This window comes from Camelus dromedarius, chromosome 16 (genome assembly GCF_036321535.1).
Source record: "Camelus dromedarius isolate mCamDro1 chromosome 16, mCamDro1.pat, whole genome shotgun sequence".
Classification (NCBI taxonomy): domain Eukaryota; kingdom Metazoa; phylum Chordata; class Mammalia; order Artiodactyla; family Camelidae; genus Camelus; species Camelus dromedarius.
In genome coordinates, this window is record NC_087451.1 from 44,567,694 (window position 1) to 44,595,464 (window position 27,771).

The following is a 27,771-nucleotide window of genomic DNA, read 5'->3' on the forward strand; positions in this document are numbered from 1 at the left end:
CTACTCTACCAAGCCCCTGCCCTCTCCTCCCCTGGATTGTCTGTCTTCTTCCTGTTCATTTATAACACTCTTTACAATAAATAAATATTGGCTTTCATTGATTTTCAGTGTTTCAAACACTTCCCAATGTTTTTGTCTCTAAGGGGATGAGACAGAAGAGTGGAGTAAGGAGCTCAGGCTTTAAAGTCAGCTGAAGCTGGATTCTGCTTTTGGTTTTGTCACTGGGGCCTTAAGTTGATGTCCTACATCTATGAAACAAGGATGGTACTACCGTCTTCACAGGACTGTGGGGGTTAAATCGAAAATATATGGAAGATTCTTTGTCCTGTGCTTGGCATAGGTCGGTGCTAAGTTGGTTTCACAGACAAGGTGGTCAAATCTGCCAAAGGTTTCTGCCTGTGGCATCAGGCTCTGAAAGCCCTTTTCCACCACACGATTATAAACATATTGCTTCTATTTTCTTCTAATACTTTTATGAGTTATTTTCTTTCATGTTTATAGAGATATATTTAAGATAAGAAATGGGGACCTGCTATTATCTTTCCCCCAAATAGGCAGCTGTTCTACTACCAGAAGGCCTGTTCTGGAGAAGAGCTTGGCACAGGCCAGCTTCACATAGGTCTCAGATCAGACCATTTTAAAAGTCCGGATCACATGGGAAATGAGGCTTCTCACGTCATCTTTGGGGATGGAGGACCATAGTTGCTGGGTTACCTGAATTTCAAACTGATCACCCAAGGATGAAAGCCCTGGGAAATTGAAGCCGGTGGGTTTAGAGGGTAATTCGGTGCCCACGTTGTGGTATTCCCATTGTGTTTCGTGGGCGTGTTGAACAGTTGGCATAAAGTTGCCTGCAGTAACAGAATATGTGCTGGGAACATCTGTATGGACAGTGACTTCAGAGATAGCTCCTTCCGGCAGCCACCTTTCCCGTAGTAGGGTCTGAAGGAGAAAATAATTCTGGAGAAGGATTTTCCTGAGAAGTCAGTTCCCCTGAAGTTGAAATAGCTCCTCGTGAAGGAGAATTTATGAGGCTCCTCACTGCAGAGGATGAAGGCCTGCTTGCAGATACTCTCCTGAGTAACTCTTTCCCTCCCAAGTTGTGATTCCTTTTGGCCTTGAATAATTGTGGATCACACGAGAGCGAGTATCAAGGAAGAAGTGTTTTTTGGGGAGGGGGGATGTGACGTTGGCTTAGAAATCTCCATATTTCTAACTCTAGCACCTGCATCTTCTAAAACAGTGTAGGATAAGTCTTTTGATTTGTGATTAACATCAGATTTAGGAGGGGTGGAAGCAGAAGGCAGGGAAGAACAGACTGCTGCCTTATGTTCATTTGTAAATGAAGGCTGAAGGAGCTTCCCACTGACTTCCTGGGCCTCTTCATCATTGAAGCTGCTCTAGCTTTCTTGGGGACGGCCTCCTGAGCTCTTTTTCCTTGGCAGTGTTCTCCACAGGTGGCTGGGCATTCTGTTTCCTCTGACACATCAATTCTTTGATACGTGTTTTGATGATGCCCCCTGGGCCCTTGAGGACCCTTTCCACTCCCCACAGCCTTTCCCCTACACTCTCAGTCTTTGCTGGGCTGTTTTCCTGTGGTTGGGCAATTTCCAATTCCTTTTGAAAGATCTGCCATTTAAATTTGGGGCCTAAAGTGTCGGCATGTACAAGCATGCGTTTCTTCTTTGTTTTTAACCTCATCAATTTTTTTTTTCTTTTTTGCATTTCTGAATCGAACCATTTTTTCAGAAGATAGAATCTCTTCAGTTTATTTTTATAAGGTTAATTGTTGGATTCAGGTTTAACAGAATGGTTCCTTGTGTTTTTTTTTTCCCCCAAACAACCCAGGGGCTTATCTCCATCTTGTACATTTGAAAAAAGAAGTTTAATGAATGGCAAAAATGCTGCTTCTACATCTTCTAGATTTCCCTCTGAGAAATAAGGCAGTACGTAATTTACTGCACTGACAACGTCACTTTCATCATTAAAGTCTGGCTGCTCATACATGGAGGCTGGCAGGCTGACACCACGTGTGTCCAAGGACGCCTTCTCTGGCTCAATAATCAGCTTGGCGCTGGTGCTCTGCTTCCAGGCTTGTAAAACCTTCATGAATGACCCTTCTGCATCCCCTACTGCTGCTTCTTCATCTGTCAAAAAAGAGGAGACTGTTTTTGATAATTGAAGGCTATTGGATAGTTTTTTGTCAGTCCACAGCCACATATCGCAGCCAAATAAATTAGAAATCAGCAAACATCTGAGTGCCACTTAGAGAGGAGAAAAAGAAACTTCACAACAAGAGGTGAAAAAGATATCTTTTGAAAAAGTGGCTCTCTACTCAGAAAATTCCATGGTGTGAAATAGAGTGACAGTGTTTAGGATTATTCCACTGGTTCCCAGGGGCCAACTGCCCAGTACTCAAGAGAAGTCAAGGCTGGAAGACAACTGTTCCCCACTCAGCAGGATGCTCTGCAGACCCACTGTGACTCCTCTCGTTCATACACCCCAGCCCATCCTGCCTCAGACGCAGAGGAGTGAGGCTTCCTCTCTCCACCTCCTCAGCGTGCTCGTGCTCGTGTTCCTGCTCCCATCACAGATTATCACAACACCCGCTGCTAACAGGTCCTCATCTGGATGTGGCCTTTTCCACTTACCACCAATGCCTCTCCTTGGTCCTGCTCCCGTATATCCCAGCCCCCATAACAGAAGGCTCTACACAGAGAGAAACACTATGTCCACGCTGGCTCTCTGGCTAACATTTGGGCAGGGATCTGGGGTGTAGGTTAATAAGAGATTTGCCAGGCTGTATGCTAATGTGGAATATTCAAGAAATCAATGGAATAATACTTGGAAGTCCTAAAATGTAGAAGGGAAAAAGCAACTTTTGTCAGATGCCTACTTTGCTTTCATTTTATTTAACTCCTAGTATTTCCAGATTTACTTGGGGACCCATCAAAAGCTTCTGACTGTGGGGTCATGTTTACCACTGTGCAGCTGGGTCTCTCTTCCAGAAGAATTAAAAGTACTTTTGGTGGTGGTGGTTAGGGTCAGAGGAGGAGGTGTGAGGGTCAGAGGAAGAGGTGAAGGGTCATGAGAAAGGAGGAACAAGAGCTCGCAGACAGCCCCAAACTGGGGACAGGAGATCTAGGCACTAGGCCACAGCACTTCACACCTCTGATCTTGCTTTGCTCACCTGTAAAAGGAGGGAGATTAAAAATGCCTGTTCTGCCAACTTCTGGGGGAGAAGGGAGTAATATTGGTAAAAAAAAGTTTGGAAAATAAGCAACATTTTTATGTAAGTAGCAAAATATTATTTATAAAGTGCTCCAGATCATTGATAGAGACCAGTATTCAAGCTGTTCTGTGCATGAAAGCACATTTTGGAAGTCACCAAGTTAAGTGCCAATAAATCTAATGTACAGAAAAATCCTTGAAAGCATCTGAGTGTTTTATGTATAGAAATGCTTGAGTTTCAGAGCAAGTTCAGAGCTGGACAGTCTAAGAATAAAAGAGCCATCCCATCCACTGGAAGGGCTAGGTAGCAGCTTCTGTTTATGGAACCAGAAATGCTCAGGCTCCAAATAAAACACAAAACACCACCACTTGCATTCTTTTATAAAACTGAAAAAACAAACAAAATAAACAAAAATATATTTACACCCGCCCTATAAGGCAAAGGGTACTTGAGACCTAATGGATATTAAATCAGTTTACAAACCGTGGTGCACTTACATGAATAAGTTCTCATTTGGGGGTAACGCATCAAGCAGAGAGCACAATATACAATATGTGGCCCTGAATGGTCATTCCCTTCCCGCTTCCATGCCTTTCTCTTGTTCCTCTATGTATGTGGATCAGTTACATTATTAAGCTGACAGTAACTGAGGCATTATGAGCTTAATAATGTAACTGAGAATCTTACTTTTAGCAAGGGAATAGTTCTTAGAAATTTAAGGAGTTGAAACTCTGAATGAATGAATAAAAATAGTTCGATTACATCATTAGTTTAAAATTTTTATCATCACTGATTAAAAATAAAAATTTTAAAAAAAAATAAAAATTTATCATCAGGCAATGCAGACTCACCACAACGTGTGGTGCTTGCCAGGCAGTCCCTGTCACAGCGCAGCTTGACTGTCTTGCAGACAACTTCAATAGTATTTTTAAATTGGCAGAGGCAGCAGGTCCGACGGCTAGGTAAGATCCTATAAATGGAAACAGAATTAAATTAGTGGTAAAGGAGTGACTTGAGTAGGGAGACAGGCCACGGCCACCACAGGGCAGTAAAAAAATAAGTTCTTGGGGCACATGGCCTGGAGAATTGGACAGCGACCAGTTGACCAACTGTTGCTTTTAACTGTTGTAAATAAATACAGAGGACAGAAGTGCCCAACAGAAGGGTAAGGATGGCAGTGGGTGTCGGTGTGCCTAGGAAAAAAGGTGATAGGGATTAGAATTGGGTGACACTGATCTGTAGTTTAATTCAGAAGTATCTCCTCCCAACACAAAAGGCACTGTCCATTTAAAAAAAAAAAAAGACAAATAAGACATGGTCAAATTTAAGAATTTCTGTGCCGTGAAAGACACTCTTGAGAGAATGAAAGATAAATCACAGAATACTTAGAAAACTACATATTGAATAAAGGACTGTTTCTAGAATATATAAAGAACTCTCAAAACTCAATAAAAATATAGACAAAAAATTCAAAGATATATAGATGGAAAAGAAGCATGTGAAAAGATGTTTGACATGATTAATTGTTAGAGATGCTACACTGAGATGCCACTATATAACTATTAAATTATCTACAGTTAAAAACAATGATCATATCTGAAAAATTGTGCTCTACACTGAAATTTGACACAACATTGTAAAATGACTATAAGTCAATAAAAAAAAGTTTAAAAAAAATGATGATCATAGCAAGTGTAGGCAAAATGTGAAGAAAACGGAACTCTCATACACTGCTAACAGAGATGTAAAATGGCTGAACAATTATGGAAAATAGTTTTTTAATTTAAATATACACCTACCAATGATCCAGCCATCCTATTGGCAAGTATTTACCCAAGAGAAATGGAAGTATACATACATATCTACTAGAGACATTAAAATTTTTCTTAAAAACTGAAATATAAGGATCAGGTGAAGCTGTGCAGCAAGTGCAACTCTCGTGCACTGCTAGTGGGAATGCAAAGTGGTACTGTCACTGTAGAAAACAGTTAAGCAGTTTCTTGAAAAGTTAAACATACACTTAGCATAGGATCCAGCAACCTCATCCTTGGGTATTTTGTCCCAAAGAAATGAAAACATATATTCACACAGAACGTATGTTTACACTTTCATGAGTGTTTTTAGTGGCTTTATTCATAATAGTCAAAAAGCTAGAAACAATTCAAATGTTCATCCACTGATGAATGCATAAACAAACTGTATATCCACACAATTGGAATACTACTCAGCAATAAAAAGAAATGAATTACTGACAGGTGCAACAACATGGATAATCTCCAAAGAGACTGGCTAAGTGAAAGAAGCCAAAAATAAAAGGCCACATACCCTATGATTTAACTTATAAGGCATTCAGAAAGGGCAAAGTTATAGGGACAAAAATCAGACTGGTGGTTACCAGGGCTGGTGGTGGGAGGAGGGGACTGACTACAGAGGGACATGAGGTGACTTTTGGGTCTGCAGAAGTTTTCTATATCTCAGATGTGGGGGTGCCTATATAACTACATATTTGTCAATACACAGCAAACTGTGTATTTTAACAGAGTGAATTTTATTACATGAAAATTATGAAACTTATACATCAATAAACCTGACTTAAGAAAATAATAAAACAAACCTATAAAAAAACAACTGAAAATAAATGTAATAAAAATCAACTTACAGTTTTTCCAATTCAAGGGCCATCATGGGGATTCTTTCAATTGTTGTGAGACGTGTGTTTTTCCCAGGTCCCTGAAGGAAAAGCCCGAACAGGCATGATATAAACCCAAAGACAAAAATTCTACCTTTAAAAAGATAACTAATATGTGATTATTTCAATTCTGGCTTTTTACTTGCCATAGACAATAATTCCAGGGAGCTCTTATTGAAGAAATTTAAATTTATTTGCATCATTAAATTAATGACCTTGGTGCTGAACAGGACTTTTTTTTTTTTTTTTCTTTTACCATTATCCTAACTCTCACTCTCAACTGCATTCAATTCTCTTGATTACTTTTTTTTTTTTTAATATAACGTACAACTTATTCCTTTTTGCTTTTTGGGATAAATCATATTTTTACATGTTTCATCTCTATACGTGTTCTTCAACACTGCTTTCTTCCTCTGCTGGCTGTCTTACCCGTATACATTCTTTCTTAATCCTTTTCTTTGCCAATAACTCTTACCACAATAACCCAGTTAAAATTTAAATTGTGACTTTTTAGCCAAAATCCTCAATCTCTGATGAAAGTAAAAAAAGAGCAGAAATCAACTCAAGAGCCATAAGACTGTTGCAATACTTACAAATATCTTAACGCTGGCAATTTAAAAAGATAAGTATCTTCAACTGTTATCAAAGGATTATGACTGAGAATTTTGAAGACTGGAATGGCATTAAAATTATCTGCAAAATAACATCCATGAAAGTTTATATTCATTTTTTTGGTATGGAACTCGAAGCTAAAAAAAAAAAAAAAAATCCTGAATCTACCTATAAGTCACCCTTAGAATTCATAAAGCACTCTTCATTTGGGAACTACCCAGGTGTCTAGATGATAAAGTGGAGAACAGAAAGAGGAAAAAAAAGTGGATAGCAAAGAAAAAAATATGCCAAAGAACTTTTTAGGCCAAAAACCCTAGAAGGAACTATGCTGGTAGGAAGCCATTCCTCTGTAAGAAATACTATTTCTAGTATCCTCCATAATTCAAGGCATTTTTCTTTCATCTCTAGAAATTTTTAAAATTTCATGTTTTAAACTACCCAGCTAAACACAAAAGTAGGACCAATCCCTTGGTTCTGGAGCTGAAGAAGAGAAAAATACAAGAGGAGCTGGGGAGAGCAACACTCCCACTGCACACTCCCATATGTGTTCTTGTATCACAGCCTTTGCTACCATGTGTGGAATCACCTGCTTACTTGTCAGTCTCCTGGATTGTCAGCTCCATGAGAGCAGGGACTACATTTTATTGTCATTGTCATCTCAGTGCCTGACACAGAGCCTAATATTTACTAGGTACTTAATAAATATTTGTTGCATAAATAACATTTTGTTTATATACCAACAAAGTGACAAATTCATTTTCTGGAACAAATTTTTATTCCAAAATGCTGGAAAAGATTTTCTTCTCAATTCTTTAAAACAAACAAGAAAAAGAAAATTTTTTTTATATACCCAAAAGAAACAGGAAGAAAGAAAAGAAAATCTGCCTTTAGGTTAATTAACTCTACTCAAGAATCATTAGTGTACTTTTACAGAATATTATAAAGATTATCACAAATAATACCCTTTGGATTGCCAGCTATCTATGATCAACATTTAATATTTAATCCTCACAGTAACCTTATGTGATAGATATTATTATTATCCCATTTTACAGAGAAGTTATATAACTTGTCCTAAGGCATCAAGCTAGTAAGAAGCAGAGCTGGAACCTGAACTCTGTTCTGACTCCAAAGCCTGTGTTTAACCTGAATTAAAAAAAAAAAAAAAAAAAAAAAAAAAGGAGTGTGTTTAAAACAACTATTACTTTAACCTTAAGTCTGAGGGCACTAAATATAGAAATACTTTTTCAAATTTCATTTCCCCATCTGGGAGAGCCTCTATGAGAATTACATTTTTCTCTTTTATTTCATTTCTTCAATTATCTCCCATAATTAAATATTTAATTAGCCTATGGTCATTGAGGCTTTAGAGATTTTAAACCATGTTGCAGGCTAATCAGTAAAAATGGTGGGGTGAGGACATCTGAAAATTCATCCCTCCATAAAAACAACAACAACTGGCAAAAATGGTCAGAATCAACTTTCTCAGAACTCTGGAAATTTAACCAGTGGGCTTGTAGCAATCTGGGGAGCAATTTATTTAAGAAAAACAAATTAACATCTATAAGGACAGTGAGATCTGTATTGCTTTAGCTTGTCCTAGACCATGACAGTGGTAGCCTTGAAAAATAGCCCACATCCTAATAACCAAAAACTTCCCCAACTTGGGAAAGGAAACAGTTACCCACATCCAGGAAGCACAGAGAGTTCCACACAGGATCAACCCAAAGAGGAACACACCAAGGCACATAGTAATCAAAGCGACAAAAATTAAGGATAAGGAGGAAATATTAAACTTAGCAGTACCCATACCTCCTCTGAGAATAAATAAATAAGTTGAATTACCTCCCACCACCAAAACAAAAAGAAAAAAAACAAAGTTAAAAATGGTGCTTTATTAATTAATTAGCTCTTGGTTTGTCTTTGAGGTGGACCTCAGATTCAAAATAGACTCTAGCACACCTCTAACTTGTTCACCTGGTGTTTGTCAATAACATAGAGGTTTCATTCAAGAAACCTACTGAGTTATAATTACCTGAAACCCAGTGATGAATCAAGGTTTTGTGGGGCTTAAAATTCATCTACATTGGAAAAATCCTAACTAAAAACATGCAAAGTTATAAACACAAAAACTGCTAGGATCCCTCCCGAGACCTTGGAAGGGACCTAGGCAAGTGGGGAGCCCTGCAGCTTCAGCTTCATTTAATTCATGACAAATTCACCTCAGCTGGGGCCCTTTTCCAGACTTATTTAATGCAGAGGAAAATATTATTTCAATTTATAAATACCTCAGTAATATCTCATTATAGGCAACAAAATGACAACTCAAGGGGTGGCACCATCTAGACTTCTAGATTTGGCACAAAACAAAGGAGGAGCCCAGCCGCCAACACACACTTACTGTATTCTGACAACCTTTTGAAAGTAACTGTGAATGAATTTTAGGAATACAGTGTAAACTTATTTCCAACACTGGCTCTGATTCTTTCATTAACTTTTTCTGCCATTTAAGATAAACACAGAAATTCAAGAGGAACAGGCTCATGCCTCTTCCATGACCATCTTTTCTAGCCCACCACCCATTTTCTACTTCCTTGCCCCCCAACCTTGTTACCCTGCTGCAGAGATGCTAGCATGGCTCTTGTAAGTTTTCCCATCAATTTTCTCCCAGTATGAAAGTTTCTTGGGGACAAAGTCTTTGGCCTATTCTTCTTTGTAACCCCAGCACTTAGTGCAGGGCAGACACACAGCACGCATGGCACTCAATGAATATTTTTGAATAAATTAATTTTTATTAACTGTGATTCCACAATTTTCCCCCCCTGGGTCACCTACATAACCATAATGAAACTCAGATTCTTATAAGGGATTCTTGGTGTTATAAAGTGTTTAGAAAAGGTCATGAGTTTAAGACATGGTACTGATGCTACTAAAATCTCTTGGTGGAGGGACCTAATGAGTCCACTCTCTGGCAAGAGAAAAACTGACCCTCTGTTCTCCTTCCACAAGTTAGGCACCAGCAAACCAATGAAGATGGGAGGGAGATGCCACTGGTGGGCATCTGCAGAACTGTTAATCCTGCTCCAGACACACCTTCAACACCTTCATTAACCCAAAGTGAACTGTGTGAAACTGGATTTCTGAACTACAAGACAAATAGGAGAGTCTTTTCCAAAGCCTGATTTAGAGGAGGCTCTTCACCTCGAGTCTAAAATCCCCTTCAGGCCACTGAACCTACCTGCTGTGATCTTCTTGTGACATGGAGAAATCACAGAATTTTCAAGATTCTGAAAAACCCACACTTCTTATTAGTAGTAGTCAGGAAAGTACATAGAATTAGGCGATAGCAATGTATCTTCTTTATATTTTTCACACTACAGCTTAACAGAAACATCCACACCTCAAAGGTTCCTACCAGCCACATATAATTCACTTCAGACATATATACTTTTTGAAAAATAATGTTTTGGGTGGTTGGGGAGAGAGGTGCCCAGTGGTGGGTGTTCAGGAATTCTTTATGGTTTACCATTTAAAAGAAGCTAATAGTTGAGAAAGTACCCATAACTTTTGCTCCCTGAAGAATTTGGGGCTAAACTTAGTTCTTTGCAGCTCTGTGCTGCATACATTTTAAGTAGTTAGGAATTTTGCACATGAGCAGGAACTAAATTCAAAAGTGGAATTTCAAGTACCATTCACATATTGGAGCAACAACAATGGGATTCCATGGCAATGCTAATTTGAGCGTTTCTGTTGGGTGCCTTTTATTTTATTGCTCGTGCCAAGGATCAGTAGTAGGGAAAGCAAAGTGTTCCATATATGAGTTAGACAAGTCTCCTGGCCTCTTTGTACCTTAGTTTTCTCATTTAAAAAAAAAAAAAAAGATCTTAAGACATAATTTCTGGAATTCATAGTGAGCTTACACCCAGCTAACCAATTACCGATAACCAAAACACATAGCTTTTACATGCATTCATCTATTTCACTTACAACTTGTGTAAAAACTGCATTCCATTCCAGGCCCAGAATGTTCCAAAGCTCAGGTCTATGATTAAGTTGCAACTTAGATTTCTACAAACTGAAAAAAGGAAAGAAAAAAAAGACACAAGCAAAAGAAGAAAAAAATATTCTTTCAGAACATTATCTTTTGGCAGTAATTCTAATTTATATATGATGAAACATAACCTTATTATCTCTTCCATACACTAAAGAAATCTCACTGTGGAAAATAGTTGCTTATGATTTATATTTTCATAATTACATATATGGTGCATTAGATACTGTCGGTGTCACGATACCATGTACACATACACACTGTATGCGGAGAGAGTTGATGGCTACTCTGAAGCTTTATTAAGCTGCACAGTCTTACATAGCAAAGAAGAATGACAAAGGAAATGGTTAACTGGCAGTGTCTGGCTCAAGGTCAGAAGACCCTTTATGTTTTGGTAAATCATGTTTGTGTTGACACCAGTGAGCCTTACAGCTTATCAGGGCAGAGTGTATAAGAAACGGCTGCTTTACAATGTTCTTCTTGGACTCAGGTGGCTGTGCCTGTCTTAGGTTGCCCCTCTCTGGGGATCTTACCCGTCCTTGGCTAACCAGCCTTCTCACCTCTGAGTCTGCAGCTTTTAATAACTTGTTTACCATTCCAGCCCAAGGCTTGTTCCCTTGTTCCCACAGTCAGGGGCCTACAGATACAAAACAGTAAATCCTCAATAAATATTTGTGATAAGTGATCCTTACTTCTCTAGCAAAGGGCAGTACTACTGACATTTTGGGCCGGACTACTCTTTGTTGTGGGGGGCTCTCTAGTACCCTGTAGGTGGTTTAGCAGCATCTCTGGTCTCTGCCCACCAGATGGCAGCAGCATACCTATAGTTCTGATAACCAAAAATGTCTCCAGACATTGCCAAATGTCATCTGACTGCAAATCTTTGCAAGAGACAAAAAGGATTAGCTACATAATTGTAGTAGCTCTCTACACTAAAATTTTAATGTTTCAAAATGAGTAGCAAGTTAATTTTATAAAAAATTAAGTTTTATAAAAATTCCAAACATAATGAAGTTATATTTGTAACTTACACAAACTCCAAAAAAGGTAGCGATTCAAATGTACCACTTTCAAAAAACTGTATTTTATTGAAGGATAAATCTCTAGGAAAAGGAAAAGGAAAATATTGCCTCAATTAGCTACTAGATAGCTAATTAGTAGGAATAACTTCTAGAGGTTAGAATAACAACGAGTAAGTCGCTTCTGTATGACCTCTAAACCTTATGAATTGTTATTGGAACCTGTCCTCACCTTCTTAAGGGTCTCACTTTCATGATTTTCACAAATAATATATACACCTATATAGATCTTGGTAGAATTTGGAGGTAATCTTTCCTCAGAGCAGAAGAATTGATTAGATAACCTTTTGTGGTCTTAACAAATTCTAGATTATAAACTCAAAGTTTTTACCTCCATATATAATTATAATGTTCAATGTGAAAATGAATACTCTATTTACACAACTCCCAGTTTAATTCTATTTTTCTATGCCAATTCAATACCAGCAGAAATAAAAGATAGCCTTTCACATGACTTGAAAGGAAGTTACTGCTCTTATTAATGTGTAATTTGAACTAATTCAGTATTATACTAAAATATTGACTTTTATTTGAAACACCCACACTTGACTATAGCTGGCTATCTTATTTCCACTGATTCTAACTTAGTCTCTCACTTATCCTGGATGGGTGTAATTGTCTTCTGACTGGTGTTTCTGCCTCTGGTCTCTTCCTCTCTCAGTCATCCTGTACACAGTCACCAGGTTAACTCTCCAGACGTGGTTCTCAAATACCACCATCACTTGTAAACTTACTTAAGAAATGCTCAGCTCTACTCAGGACCAACTGAATCAGCAACTGTGGGGCACAACTTGTGCTTTGACAAGCCCTCCAAGTGACTGATTCTGCTGCAGGCTCAAGTCTGTCCGAGAGCACTGCTGCGGGAATGGGGCAGCCTGGCGTGTCACCCTCAGCGTGGCCTTCAAAGCCCTAGATGACCTGGCCCTAATCTCCTACTCTTCCTACTTGTACTCTCCAGGTACTAAAAGCATGTTTCCTGTGTTTTGCCTCTTTTCTTTCTTTTTTTTTTTTTTGTATATTTATTCTTCCCAAGATGTCTGTCTGTTGATACACAATGGCCCTTTAAGGTCCTGTTCAAACAGCACTGATCTAACATTTTCTCTGATCCAGTTTGAAGTCTTTCTTCCCTCTTCTGAGCTCCAAAACCAACTTAGGGCTCTCATTGCCCCTCTACACTTCTTTTTTTCTTATATAGCTGTTTTTGCAGCCCATTTCCTCTGAGTATAAACTCCTTGAATGTATGGACTAGACCTGCTCATGTGCAACGTCTATCATGTTTAAAGCCAATGCATGGACATAGAGCAAAGTCAGAGTTTTTAAAAATAAACAACTAGCTGGGGAGTGAACAGGAGGAAAACGACTGTTTTGGAAGAAATGTAGGTCTACTACTTCATCGCTCCCTTTTCTACGCCTCTGCAGCACTCTGTCATCCACTCTGTGCTTGTGCATTTGGTTTGAGCTTATGTTTATTTTCCCTGTGAGATCAGGAGTTGCTAGAAGGAACTCTGTCTTACCCATCTTTGTGTTTACATTAGGCATGTGCTCGGCATACTCTTTTTTACTAATTGGCATTTCTTAAAATGAGTAAGAATGATTTACGCTAACATGAAATAATCAGCTAAGAAAGTATTTCATAGTAGAAGTAGTCAAAGGCCTAATCCACTGAGCAGTTAACTCATTTATTTTTCTCCAAACTGTGTTTCTAAGGTTTGGAGCCCACATGACAGAGGGACACAAGAAGACTAACACAAAAGTGGTTGCCCCTTAAGGTTTGGATGGTTTGACTGTTAAAAGGACTATTTTTAGGGCCATGTGAGGGTCCTTATACCCACTTCCCTCAGCCTTCTATATTTGCAAGAAGAATCTCGTTGCTAAAGAGCATCATTAGTTAGCTTAGTAAGGATTAATGGCATACACAGCTCTGGATGCCATGGACAATGGATAAAAATTGATCTTTCATAGCAAAGAACACAGTATCTCCCTATCTCTAAATAAACAAAAATACTATGCAAGCATTTCTTTCCTTGTATAATGAGGCTGCAGAGTTTTTTATTTTGTAATTAGTGAAGTTAGGGGCATTTCTAATATGCTTACTTGGTGTAAACATGTATAACTATACCACTTTAACCATCACCTTAAACATTTTTAATATTGGTATAACAATTCCAACATTGAACCCTTAATGCTAGTCTGTTGTCTTGGTAACTTGATGTGTTCTGGACAATACTGTTTACATAATTCATCTGCTTTAATATTTAATATTTAAATGTTAATTTAATTTATATTAAAATTATGACTTAATGGCACTCATATTAATGTAAGTGTTCTATATTTTCTGGTCCTGTAGGTGATAATTTGAGCTTAACTTTAATTCCTCTCATTCTACTAAACCACCTTTTTCACTCCTTTTCTGTGAAGGCCACACAGTGAGTATGTGAGGCTGTGCAGGCCACACACAGTCTCTGTCACGTGTTTTCCTTTGTTTTTTCCTCCATTTTCCCAATTAAAGCCCTTTAAACATCATCCTTAACTTGTGTGCTGTGTAAATACGGCTCATGGGCTGGATCTGATCCGTGGGCCATAAACTAAATATAAGTGGATGGTATATGAACACTTACATAATAAGGTTCATATGAGTGTCTAGAATTGCTTGGACCTCATTACTACTTCTCCTCTACAACTGAAACTGTTTTTCTATCTGTAGCTTGTCTATATAAATATAAAAGTTAAAAATGCATAGGAAGTATTTGATGCTGGAGATGGGCTGGGGCCCTACACAGAGAATTACAGAATTTTATTGCCTGAAAAAATTGTAGAGGTTATCTGATTTGAACCTCTTAATTACTTTTTGATAATATAACTAAGACCTCATAAGTAAATATGATTAACTAATTAACTTACAAATGCCGGAGGGCTAGCAAGCCTTTAAATGATTCCTTATGTAACTCAGTCAAAGAACTTTCTCTGAGAATTCTAAAAAATGAAAAGGTTATTTTGAGTCAAGATGCAACACAACTACAATTACTTACTACATAAGACTAACTCCTATATGTAGGGGAAGCCTGGATAATGCTGCCACCTAAATACCCTAACTCTTATTTAATTTAGAGATGGTGATCTCTGCTCTGGTTTCATTTAATCATTTTTTCTTCCGTCTTCCTTTGCGTCCATCTCTCTCCATCACACACACACACACACACACCCCCATCCGCTCGTCCTCACCAAATCATGTATTCAACGCCTACTCTTCAGATCACAAGTCCTTGGTTAGAACCCAACTCTGGGCAGCACTGATGCTGCAGAGCTGCCACTCCTTTCTCTCTTTTCCCAAACCGTATCTGGAAGTCCCAGAGTATATTAGGGCTGCAAATGAAGCCATTTGATTTTTCTCCCCACTGAAATTTTTTTTCAAAATTAAAATGTACGTAAAATATACATACCTGTTCACTTTAATAATTAGAAATTCCCATGTAACACCATTCACATCAAGAAAAAACACAGCCAGCACCCCCGCAGCCCCTGCTGTGCTCCTTTCCAATTACAGCCCTCTCCCTAGAGGGAACCACTATCCTGACTTTAATACTACTTTCCTTGCTTTTTAAATGTAGTTTTGCCTTTTATACATCAGCCACAAAGAATATAATTTATTCTTGCTTCTTAACTTTATGTAAGTGGAATCATTTATGTATTATTCTCTATGTTCTTTCATTCAACAATATTTTGTAAATCTATTTTATTCTTGCATGTAGCATGTAGTGTTGCATGTCTAGCAACATGTGGCTACTGAGTACTTGAGTAGCTAATGTGCTTAAGGAGTTGAATTCTAATTTAACTTAATTATTTTTAAAATTAAAATGTAAAAACTGATACTCAATGTAATTATCAGAAAATGTTTGGTCAACTAATCTTCAACAAAGGAGGCAAGAACATACAATGGAATAAAGACAGTCTCTTCAGCAAATGGTGTTGGGAAAACTGGACAGCAGCATGTAAAGCAATGAAGCTAGAACACTGTCTTACACCATATACAAAAATCAACTCAAAATGGATCAAAGACTTAACCATAAGACAAGATACAATAAACCTCCTAGAGGAAAACATAGGCAAAACATTATCTGACATACATTTCAAAATTTTTCTCCTAGTAGAAATAAAAGCAAGAATAAACAAATGGGACCTAATGAAACTTACAAGCTTCTGCACAGCAAAGGAAACCATAAGTAAAACAAGAAGACAACCTACGGAATGGGAGAAAATTTTTGCAAATGAAACCAACAAAGGCTTGATCTCCAGAATATATAAGCAGCTCATACGACTCAATAAGAAAAAAAAAACAACCCAATCCAAAAATGGGCAGAAGACCTAAACAAGCAGTTCTCCAAGGAAGACATACAAATGATCAAAAGGCATATGAAAAAATGCTCAATATCACTAATTATCAGAGAAATGCAAATCAAAACTACAATGAGGTATCACCTCACACCAGTCAGAATGGCCGTCATTCAAAAATCCACAAATGACAAATGCTGGAGAGGCAGTGGAGAAAGGGGAACCCTCCTACACTGCTGGTGGGAATGCAGTTTGGTGCAGCCACTATGGAAAACAGTGTGGAAATTCCACAAAAGACTAAGAATAGACTTAACGTATGACCCAGGAATCCCACTCCTGGGCTTGTATCCAGAAGGAACCCTACTTCAGGATGACACCTGCACCCCAATGTTCATAGCAGCACTATTTACAATAGCCAAGACATGGAAACAGCCTAAATGTCCATCAACAGGTGAATGGATAAAGAAGATGTGGTATATTTATACAATGGAATACTACTCAGCCATAAAACCCGACAACATAACGCCATTTGCAACAACATGGATGCTCCTGGAGAATGTCATTCTAAGCAAAGTAAGCCAGAAAGAGAAAGAAAAATGCCATATGAGATTGCTCATATGTGGAATCTAAAAAACAAACAAACAAACAAACAAACAAACAAAAACAAAGCATAAATACAGGACAGAAATAGACTCATAGACAGAGAATACAGACTTGTGATTGCCAGGGGGGCAGAGGGTGGGAAGGGATAGACTGGGATTTCAAAATTGTAGAATAGATAAACAAGATTATACTGTATAGCACAGGGAAATATACACAAAACATTATGGTAGCTCACAGAGAAAAAAATGTGACAATGAGTGTGTATATGTCCATGTATGATTGAAAAATTGTACTGAACACTGGAATTTGACACAACATTGTAAAATGATTATAAATCAATAAAAAATGTTAAAAAAAAAAAAAGAAAATGTTAAGTGTGTGCAACAATTTGGGTGTGTGATACAACTTTTCAACTGTAAATTTTATGAAATCTAAATACAAATAAAATTTAGCAAGAAAATTGAGTTTCAAAGAGTACAGACAAAAACTATGGAGACTCTCGTTAATTTTTATATTGATTACATGTAGATATGACAATACTTTGAATATTTTTGAAGACTTAAAGAAAAAGATGTAGAATATCTTATCAACAATGTATATAATGTTTACATGTTGAAATGATAATATTTGGGTTATAAGGGTTAAATAGAATACATTAACATTTATTTCATCTGTTTATTGTTACTTTTAAGTGGCTACCAGAAACTGTAAGGGGATTTCTGTGGCCATCATCACATTTCTGATAGAGTGTAAGTCTTCTAAGTGTGGGACTAACCGCACTTTATTGATTCAATTACTGGTACATACCAAGAGCTTTCTATTCTTTAGTTACTAAAAACAATGCTGGTTTGAACAGTCCTGTATTTGTATCTGGACACATATTTGCCTGAGTTTCTCTAGGAGGTAACAGGGATACAACATTGTACTTATAAGAAGTTGTGCTATTTCAAGTTGGCAGATTGAAACATGTCAAGCCTCTACTCCTTCAACTTCCACCAAAATCCCTAAGAATGACAGAAAAGATATAATTTAAAAATGACAACCTTAGCTCAAAGCAAGCAGCTCTACAAATGCTCCCTGACCAGAAATGTCCTGTAGCTGCCTGCAGGGTGATTATTTGGGATGGTGTCGTAGGAGCAACCTGCAGCACATCAACCCCACATCTTTGCTCCTTGACCCAGGCAGCAAAAAAAAAAAAAGTTCTTCCTCCAGGTTGGAGCAACTGGTGTTAGAAAAAGGGCAAAGTCCCAGAACCCTGGAGGAAGGCCATGCACTCCCTCACTAGCCAGCAGAAGGCACCTTCCACTTCTTGCCTACTCTCAGGAGAACCCAATGGGAGTAACAAGCCTCAGCAGCTCACTTCACCTCTCCCATAAAGCTGGAAAACAGAAGCAGCAGAATCTCAACTACAAAGATGAACTGTACTCAGAAATGACCAATGGGAGAAAGCCAACTCTATTAAGGACAGAAAACAAAAACAAACATAACAGCATATAGCCCGCTAATCAGAGTTAACACAAGAGGACTTTAGAACAGCATAATTAGTATCCCCAGGCAGATGTAAATAGACAGTACATCTGTTGCAAAGAATCAACTCAAGAATATATGAATGGAAATTTCGCATTAATTTAAAAAAAAAACTCAGTACATGAGCAGCAGAAATGACAGTTAAAGAACAAATTAGAAAACAGAGATCCAGCCAATGACCTCTCCAGAATGCAGAATGCAGGGGGCAGGAAGGATTCACACTCATGCCTGCCACCTGGGTCTGCCCGAGGACAGCTAAGGCCTTTGCTCTGCCTGGTCTCACAACAAAGACTAGGAACATGCTGCGGGGAAGAGAAGGTGCTGTTTTGCACCAGTTTCTTTTCTTTTTTCTTTTTTTGCACCTGCTTCTTAAACCTGCTAAGCAGGAAGGCCCATAACCAGTGCCTCCAAGAGTTAGAGGGAGGGAGCAGTAGGGAGCCAGCACACAAGAAACTCTGTAAGATAGCAAAGGTAACTTTCTCTTGCCTCAGAGAATCCCCTTCCTTGTGGGAAGTATTAACAGTTGTACATCCTTCAGGAGCCCTGGGGATTTGAGCACACACTATATTGCGTTGTGAAACTATTTCCACGGAGTTCTGCATGTAAAATGTTCTTGTTTTTCTCTCACAGTGCCTTTTGGTCACATTTATATTAATTCCATCTCATAGCTTAAGTCCATCTCATAGATTATTTACTCATAGCTTATGAGAATTAACATGTTACTATCTGGAAACTCTGTGGCTGAAATCAAGGGCAGCTCTTAGTTATATGGTGGCTCACATTATACAGGATGTAGTTCCATGCTTTTTCAAAAGATCATTAAAAAAAAAAAAACACAAAAAACTTAAATTCCCACAAAGAACTCTTGGAGCCCTGAGAATGCTTCCAAGACCCTGACCTCCATTTGAAATTGACCACGTTAGAAGGAACAGCAGTGATGGTCAGAAGATATGTGAAGGGGGAGTGGTCAACAGGTGGTGCTATGACTGACTGTTTTCTCATCTCTGTTAAGTAGTTAAGTTTCATATTTCCATGGAAATGATCCACAAAAATCAGTACATCCAATGACATTTATAGTAACCCTTCTCATAAATTAAAAGTTGGAAAAAACTCTACATCCCTACATCACATAACAAAGCTGTACGCGAACACCATAGATGACATAGAAAGATCATAGGAAACAACGATACATGAAAAAAATCAAGACAAAAATGAAACTCACATATACTAATGATAACTTTAAACACTGACAAGGATTCAGTAAACCAACAGAGACAGGGCTGACCCTCTACTGTTGATGGCAGTGTATTCTGATTGACTGTTGCCCATGTCAGACTGGCTAGAGTCTAAGTATCACAGAAGGATGGGGAGTAACCAAAGAGTATGCCTTTTAAGTTAATGGGGTCTCTTTGTGTCAAGCTGTTTGGATGACAGGATAGAAAAATTTTTTTAAATAACAACAATACATTCAATCTAGAAGTAAAGTTTAGAGAATGAGTCAGTCACCAAAAAATTATCCCCAAAAGGAGCTTCAAATAAGCAACTAACTGAAATAAAATGTATTCATCTGTAGAACTCCAAACACTCATTTTCACTGAAGAAAAATTTTAAAGTTATAGGGAATCAGAATTAAAGCCAGATCTAAAACTTCCTCACACCAGGAAAGTATCTAAACCAGGCATGAACTAACATTTAAGAAACATCCATTAACCTCTGACCACGGTTATGGTCTAAGGCAACCTTCTGAATTTCACATTCATTCTTGATATTATCTATTTTTACAATTATCCCTCTCTGTAACTTCTAGGAAACTGACAGGGCTCAGGGTTTTTTGTTTGTTTGTTTGACTTAATGTATAATGCAAACAGTAGGCCATTCTGAAAGTAATTTACCCTCCTTCCTCTGCTTTCTTTCTCTCCAAAGCACTTATGAATATTTCATATTATATCTACTATATTTATATATTTATTTTTATGTATTTTTTAACCCCCTGAGGACTGCGCTGTTTGGTCTCTTTTGTTCTTGGGCCTATATCCCTGGCATGTAAAACAGTCCCTGGCACACACTGGATCCTCCATAAATATTTGTTGGATGAATTCGGAAAGTGACAGGTTACCAACTATCAGATACTGTTATTTAAAACAAATCTTTCATTTATTATCTACTTATAGCTTTACAGAAATGTCTTTCTTCACCCATACATTTGTGACTCAATCTTTTGAGACAAGAATCCTTTGAGAATTTCATAAATGTAATGGCCCTTTTCCCTAGAAAACTGCACTTTCTTGAATACATGCAAAAGTGTGCATGCAATTTCCATTTGTGGATCATCCTTTTAGGGCAGAGGTTTGTGAACAGAGTGGACTGAATTCAGAGGCCCAAACTTGGAAGGGAAATAAAATTACTTCTCCATTTTCACAAATCTCTAATTAAAACTAGCAATTCCTTCTGTTCTGAGTGCAGGCAACAAACCACAGGAGATTAGCAGTACAGTTAACTTGCTTCCCAACAGAAGTCACAGATCACTCCATATCACATGTTTGTTGCAGGTATCTTGAAATATCATTTATTCTCATCACTATCTTGGAGTTATAATAGTTATTAGACTTACAACTATTCTTGTTATTTAATGTGTTAAGAGAAGCATATTTATTTCTATATCACTAATTTTTAAAATATTCTGAAAATGATTTCAGTGTAATGGTTTCCTTTGTTTTTCTGTATATATATTAATTTATTTTACATTTAATAACATTATCCTAAGAACATAAGCTTATGCAGATCGCCAAAAAGATACATGTGGTGGGGGTAGGGGATTAAGAAATCCTGCCATCGGGAGCCACTGACTCTAAGTTAGGAACCTCTGCTTATAAAGTATAAAACTCAAGCTGCCTTAGAAAATTTCAATCCTTACCAGACTCATATTATACTGTGTCAACTGAAATACATGCTTTAGAAAAATTAGTTTTTTAATTTTGATTTACTTTTCTTAAATATGTAATATATATTCACATGGCTCAGAATTCCAAAGGTATATAGTATACGATCCAAAGTTTTCCCCTTACATCTTTCCCTCAGTCTACCATTCAATTTTCCTCCCCAGAGAAAACTAGTATTCTCTATTTCTTGTGCCAAATGACTTTCATTTTTCTTACAAGCCTGGGAAATAAAACCTCCAAGTCAGATACTGTCATGAGAAATAAAAATCATATATAGTATTTAAGAAATCTGTAAATTTAAAAAACAAAAACAAAAAACTGCCTGGTTCTAGCATTTTTTTCCTTATCAGTAACTTATCAGATTAAGGGGGCATCTCTTTAAGGGTACTCATAATCTCTACTTCAAGATTACTATGACTGTTAATACTTTTATTATTAATTTGGAAGTTATATTTATGATTTGTCTATTCAGGTTGAACAAATAATACAAACTGCCATGAAAAATGCCAGTTAATTGCTTTGAATGTAGTTTTCTCCCTAAAATCACTTATTTTATCTAACCTGACTTACCTACAAATCAATTTAAAAAAAAAAAAAAAAGAAAAATGGGTAAAGGACAGACAATTCAGAGATGAAATACAAATGTCCAGCGAACATATAAAGATATTTAAATTCACAGCTTCAGAAAAATTCAAATTCACATGGGACCCCTTTTATTGACCCTTCAGATCAGCCAAAAACTTGGAGAATATCCAGCAGTGGAAGGCTGTGGGGAAGTAAAGGCTGTCAGGGAGTGCTGACTGGATTATAAACTGGCACAACTTGCTTGAGGGCAATTAGAAGTTTATATCTACATACTTTTCACCCCAACAATCCCATTTCTAGGTATCTATTCTACAGAAATACCTGACAGGCTCACAAAGATGCATGTGCAAGGATGCTCATTGCAGCAATGTTTGTAAAAAGAAAACTAGATGCAATCCAAACACCTTTCAATACAAGCATTATTAAACTGATACATCCATACTATGGAATATTATGCAGGAGTTTAAATGAATGGGGCAACCCTCTACGTACTGGGAAAGAAAGAAACATAAGATGTATCATGACGTTAAAGAATCAAGTTGCAGGATGTTATCCTTTACATACAAAAGGATAAGAAAGACACATGACAAACTTATTTTATCTGTAAATATGTATGTAGCCAAATACATGGAAAAGAGTCTGGAAGGACTGTTTTACTAAACTCAAAATTGTTGTGAGTGGGGGATTAAGGCACAAGAAGGGTTTTCATTATACCTGTTTTTCATTTTTATATATTGAGAATATAATCATGTATTACTGGTATAATGGAAAGTAAGTTTAAATTGGTTCTTGCTTATTTGAATGAGGGCCTGCCAAGTTTGATTTTTTAAATAAACATGGAATTTCAATCAATAGGTTGGTTTGGAATATGAAGGGGGAAGTACCTTTTAACACAGCTGTTGACCTCGAAATTCTGGACCAAGAAGAATCTGACAAGGTAGTTAGTGTTTTGTATGCATGTTCGGAGAGAATATACTCACAGTTTCTCAGTCCAGCAGTAAGGCTTCCATGTATTTTCATCAATGTAAGAAATAGAGTTTCCTTGGAAATCTCTGTGAAGGAACACAGTTCATATCCTTAAATAGGTAGGAAAAGAATGAGCAGAGTAAGTGAGAGAATCACAGTAACCTTGTGGGGAATACTCAAATGCAGAAGAGACCAGCTTTCTAACTCCCACAGCTTCTTAGCTTCCCAGTGGGCACAATTCATAAACATATAATGTGAGATCACTGGCACAAGTAATGAGGCATCTCCTGAGAACCTGAACTTCCTATCTGTCCAATTTCTTGGATACATATTGCCAATTGTTTTGAATGTAAGTCTTTTTTCTCCCAAAGTCACTTATGTGTCTAAAATGACTCCTACAAATCAATGATAAAAATGGCAAAAATGTATCATTATCAGCAAGTAAAGAAATCTTATGCCAGGTAACACCAAAGCTTTGGCTCAGTGCCCTCTAAATCTCTCCAGGTATTGGAAGGATAAGGGCAGTTAGAAATTAGAGACTAATATGGAAATACCTCTTAGACATATCGCATAAGGAAAAGCACAGATCACCGAGCAAGGAGTGAAGTTATTACCTCATTAGGGGAAAAAATGCAAAGGAAAGAGCCTGGAAGGAAGGACACACATCAAAATAGTAACATAGTTATCTTATGGGTGGGAGGGAGGGTGGGGAGAGAATTTCACATTTTATCCTGTGCATACTTCTATGACACTTTCTTTTACACAGTGAGAATGTACCCATGAATTACACATGTTTAAAAGAAGCTGTTAAATGCCTGAGGTTCAGTTTCAACCACTAACTGGATGGCGTTGAATCTTTACCTTTAGCTTTGTCCTCTTCCCTCAGCAATGACGATTTAGTTTATATGCACATTTTTCAGGGGGATCAGAAATAAGTCAAAACATATACCTGTCTGCCCACCTCCCTATGGGACATTTCCACTCAAACAGAAGCCTTCTGGTTGCTTTATATTCATCAATAAAACTGAACCCATGTCCCTCAAAGTGGCTCTCCTTCCCAACTGTATGTCCACCTGTTGTACCACCAGCCTTCTCCTCATCAACATATTTGATTTTTCTCTTTCCTGTACACCTTGCCCCCCAACTCTAGGCAGTTAGTAAACCTTGTCAGTTTTCCCTTTGTTGTGCTTTTAGGATTTCCTCCTCCTCCTGTCACAACCACGCTAATTCAGCCCATTCTCACTTTCCTCCTAGGTTTTGCTACAGCATTCTGTTTGGTCTCCCTGAATCCAACCTTCCTCTCTAGATCACACTACATATGGAATCTAAAATAAACTTCTTGTTTTCATCATTTCTCTCTTTTCCTTGAAAACTTTCAATGGCTCCCCACATCTTATAGCATATTTTTCAAACCCTCATTTGTGACAGTCAAGGTTTTTCATAGCATATCTTTCATTGCTGCCTAACCCCGTTCTTCACAGCTAGACTGATCTCTTAAATCCTCATGATTCCTGCAGCCACACCTTTCCCTAGACTCTATTCCCTATTTTTACTCTAACAAATCACAGCCAGTCTTTAAGTTCCAGTGAAAGTTTTAGCTAACCCATGCAGTTTCCCCTGACCTCCACACCCCAGTGATTCCAGGTTCTGGTTAATTACAGCACCTCTCTGTATCTTTTAATACTCAATTACACATCACCTACCTTTTAAGGTGTATTCCCTTTCTTCCCACCTGTCACTGTGATGTTCTGGAGACAACGCCATACTTCTGTGGCTCCCACAGTACTTAGCCTTGGGTTGGGCATAAAATGGGTGCTATACATAGAAATCCAGGGGGCAAAGATGAGTTCTCGGTGTAACTGAGGGATCGAATAATAATAATGGCTAACACTCAGATATATGCTAGGCACTGACGTAAAAGCTTTACATGTATTAACTCACCTAAATCTCACAATAATCCTATGAGATGGTTGGTGACTATGATAATCCCTAATTTCCAGATGAGGAAACTGAGTCACAAAGCTAATAAAGGGCAGATCTGGATTCAAACCCAGGTAGTCTGACTCCAGAATCTCTACTCTTAACCACTTTGTTGAATTACCACCAATGAGATGGGGAGAGGTACGGGTTGCTGCAATGAGGATGGAGCAAAAATGGGAGAAGAGAAGATGTTAAGAAATTAAATAATGGACTAAAAATTGGAGTAAGAAAAAGAGTAGGGGCAATTCAAAAGACTGGAGAAGAAGGAATGATAGTAAGAAGGCAAATGAAGATGAGAAATTTCTTATAAGACAAAAGGTATAAACAAAGTCAGTCAGTGTGAACTGGGGAGATGAGGAAGACCCAGGAAGACCTCAAAGAAAGGCTGCCAGGTCAGGCAGGATGCAGAGAACAAATGAGGAAAAGCAATACTTACAGGACGGTGAAGGTGCCATTGTAGCTGTCGGGCTCTGGCACAGGCACTCTGCAGTGCCTCTCCTTTGGGCTGAGACCAACGCAGGACAAGGTCTCAATACTGCAGATGCAGAGCTCACAGACATTCACGCTTGTGGGAGCACTCTGTTCCAGTTGCTCCTTTTCTGAGGTGTATGTTATAGAATGCACCACCGAAGGATCAGTCTAAACAGCTGTCTTCGATGACCCTGGGTGTCGAGTTATGGTACCTTCTGGGCCTACAGCTGTAACTGTGATTCAAGTCAGGAGTGGGTGTGCAAGGGCCACCTCAGGAGAAGGAGCTGTAGTCTTCTGAAGGAATGTAGAATGTTCAGCCTTCATAACAGGTTCTGCAATCACACTGGATTCTCCAGTTACAGTCACTTCCATGTCCACAGTGTCAACTGTGACTGGAGTGATGCTTGAAGGGGCAAGTGTCCCATCAGGGTGTTTTGGAGGGGGAGATGTAGAGTGTTCAGCCTCCGTAGTAGGTTCTGAAGTCACGGTTAGCTCCAGGTCTACGTGATGAGGTGTGACACTGGACGGTGTTGGGTGCTGACCTTGACTCTTCCTTGGATTTTGGATTGGTCACCACTTGATGGGGTGGATATTGAACGACAATCTCCTTTGCTAGCTCTGGAGGCTGGTTGGAGAATGTTCAATGCCCACAATGGATGCTCGTTACCGTAAGTTCCACGTCCACAGTGTGAACTGTGACTGGAGAGATGCTCGAAGGGGCGGGTGTCCCCTCAGGGTGTTTTGGAGAGGGAGATGTAGAGTGTTCAGCCTCCGCACTAAGTTCTGAAGTCACAGTTAGCTAAAGGTCTATGTGATGATGTGTGATGCTGGACGGTGTTGGGTGCTGACCTTGACCCTTCCTTGGAGTTGGAATTGTCACCTCCTGATGGGGTGGATATTGAAAGACAACCTCCTTTGTTGGCTCTGGAGGCTGAGTTGGGTTCTCTTGCTTGGTCGGAGAAGGTTCAACCTCCACAATGGATGCTTGTTAATGTAAGTTCCAGGTCCACAGTGTGAATTGTGACTGGAGTGATGCTTGAAGGGGCAAGTGTCCCCTCAGGGTGTTTTGGAGGGGGAGATGTAGAGTGTTCTGCCTCCACACTAGGTCCTGAAGTCACGGTTATCTCCAGGTCTAGGTGATGAGGTGTGATGCTGGACGGTGTTGGGTGCTGACCTTGACCCTTCCTTGGAGTTGGAATGGGCACCTCCTGATGGGGTGGATATTGAAAGTCAACCTCCTTTGGTGGCTCTGGAGGCTGAGTTGGGGTCTCTTGCTTGGTTGGAGAATGTTCAACATCCACAATGGATGCTCGTTACTGTATGTTCCAGGTCCACCAAGTGAATTGTAACTGAAGTGATGCTTGAAGCGGCAAGTGTCACCTTAGTGTGTCTTGTAGTGGGAGATGTAGAGTGTTCAGCCTCCGTAGTAGGTTCTGAAATCACGGTTAGCTCCAGGTCTACATGATGAGATTTCACGCTTGATGCTGTTAGGGTCTGACCCTGACCCTTAATTTGAGTTGGAACGGTCACCTCCTGATAGGGTGGATATTGAACAACAACCTCCTTTGTTGGCTCTGGAGGCTGAGTTGGGTTCTCTTGCTTGGTCGGAGAAGGTTCAATGTCCACACTGGTTGCTCCAGTTTCAGTAACTTCCAGGTCCACAGTGTGAAATGTGACTGGAGTGATGCTTGAAGGGGCAAGTGTCCTCTGAGGGTGTTTGGAAGGGGAGGTGTAGAGTGTTCCTCCTCCATAGTGGGTTCTGAAGTTACAGTAAGCCCCAGGCCCAAAGGTTTATCTGTGACACTAGGTGACATTACATGCTAAGTGTGATCCTGAGCTGGTGTTGGAACTGTCACCTCCTGATACAATGAAGGCTGATGGGGCTCTGGAGGCTAAGTTGGGTTCCCCTGCATGGTAGGAGAAGGTCCAGCCTCTTTATTAGGCTCTGGACTTAATGTAAGTCCCAGGTACAGAGGTTGAACTGTGACCTCAGTCATGGCTGGATGCTGAGCCAGCACCTGCTCTGCCTGTGGAGGTGTCACCTCCAGGTACACTGGAGATGTCATCTGCTGCAGGGCTGCAGAGTGTCCAGCCTCTGTAAGAGGCTATGGAGTCACAGTACACCCCAAGTCCAAAGGTTTATCAGTGAAACTGGGCGAGCTGGAATGCTGAGGTTGATTCTGTCCTGGTGTTCCAGTTGTATCTCAACCTTCTTAGGTGGCTCTGGAGGCTGAGCCGGGGCCTCCTCCTTGACCAAAGAAAGCCCTGGCCCCTCAGGGTGATCTGCAGTCTGAGCTGTGGCCTCTTGTTGGCCTGGAGAAGATTCAACCTTCCCAGAGAGGCTCTGGAAACAGAGAAAGAGGCTTGGACTGGATTGGAGAAAATTCAGCCTGCTCGGGGGGGGAAACAGGAAAATGAGGAGAGCCCTCCTGCTGCTCTGGAGAACTTCCAGCCTCCTTAGCAGGCTCTGGAGTGATGACAACTGCCAGATCCAGGGGTTTACCTGTGGTACCAGGCATCACTGGACGCTGAGCTTCACCCGGACCTGCAGGTGAGACCATCACCTCGTTATGTACTGGACGTTGAGCTGCGGCAGTTGTAGAGGTCTCTGGAGGCTGAGTTGGGGGCTCAAGCTGGACTGGGGAAGGTTCACCATTTCCTGAGGGGGCTGGAGGCTGATCCGGAGCCTCTTGCTGGAACAATAATGG

The 27,771-nt window shown here is 39.2% G+C and overlaps 1 protein-coding gene across 1 annotated transcript; it reads right to left on the reverse strand.

The window, feature by feature from the left end:
* On the reverse strand, nucleotides 1-27,624 carry LRRC37A (leucine rich repeat containing 37A). The gene is given in 14 exon segments (XM_064494789.1): nucleotides 1-69; nucleotides 568-919; nucleotides 921-1,117; nucleotides 1,960-2,147; nucleotides 4,084-4,202; nucleotides 5,892-5,943; nucleotides 5,946-5,962; nucleotides 6,515-6,589; nucleotides 10,524-10,601; nucleotides 11,616-11,687; nucleotides 14,565-14,636; nucleotides 22,627-22,698; nucleotides 25,029-25,191; nucleotides 27,567-27,624. Coding segments are annotated over 14 exon segments (1,584 nt in total).
* Between the last annotated feature and the right edge of the window lie 147 nt (nucleotides 27,625-27,771).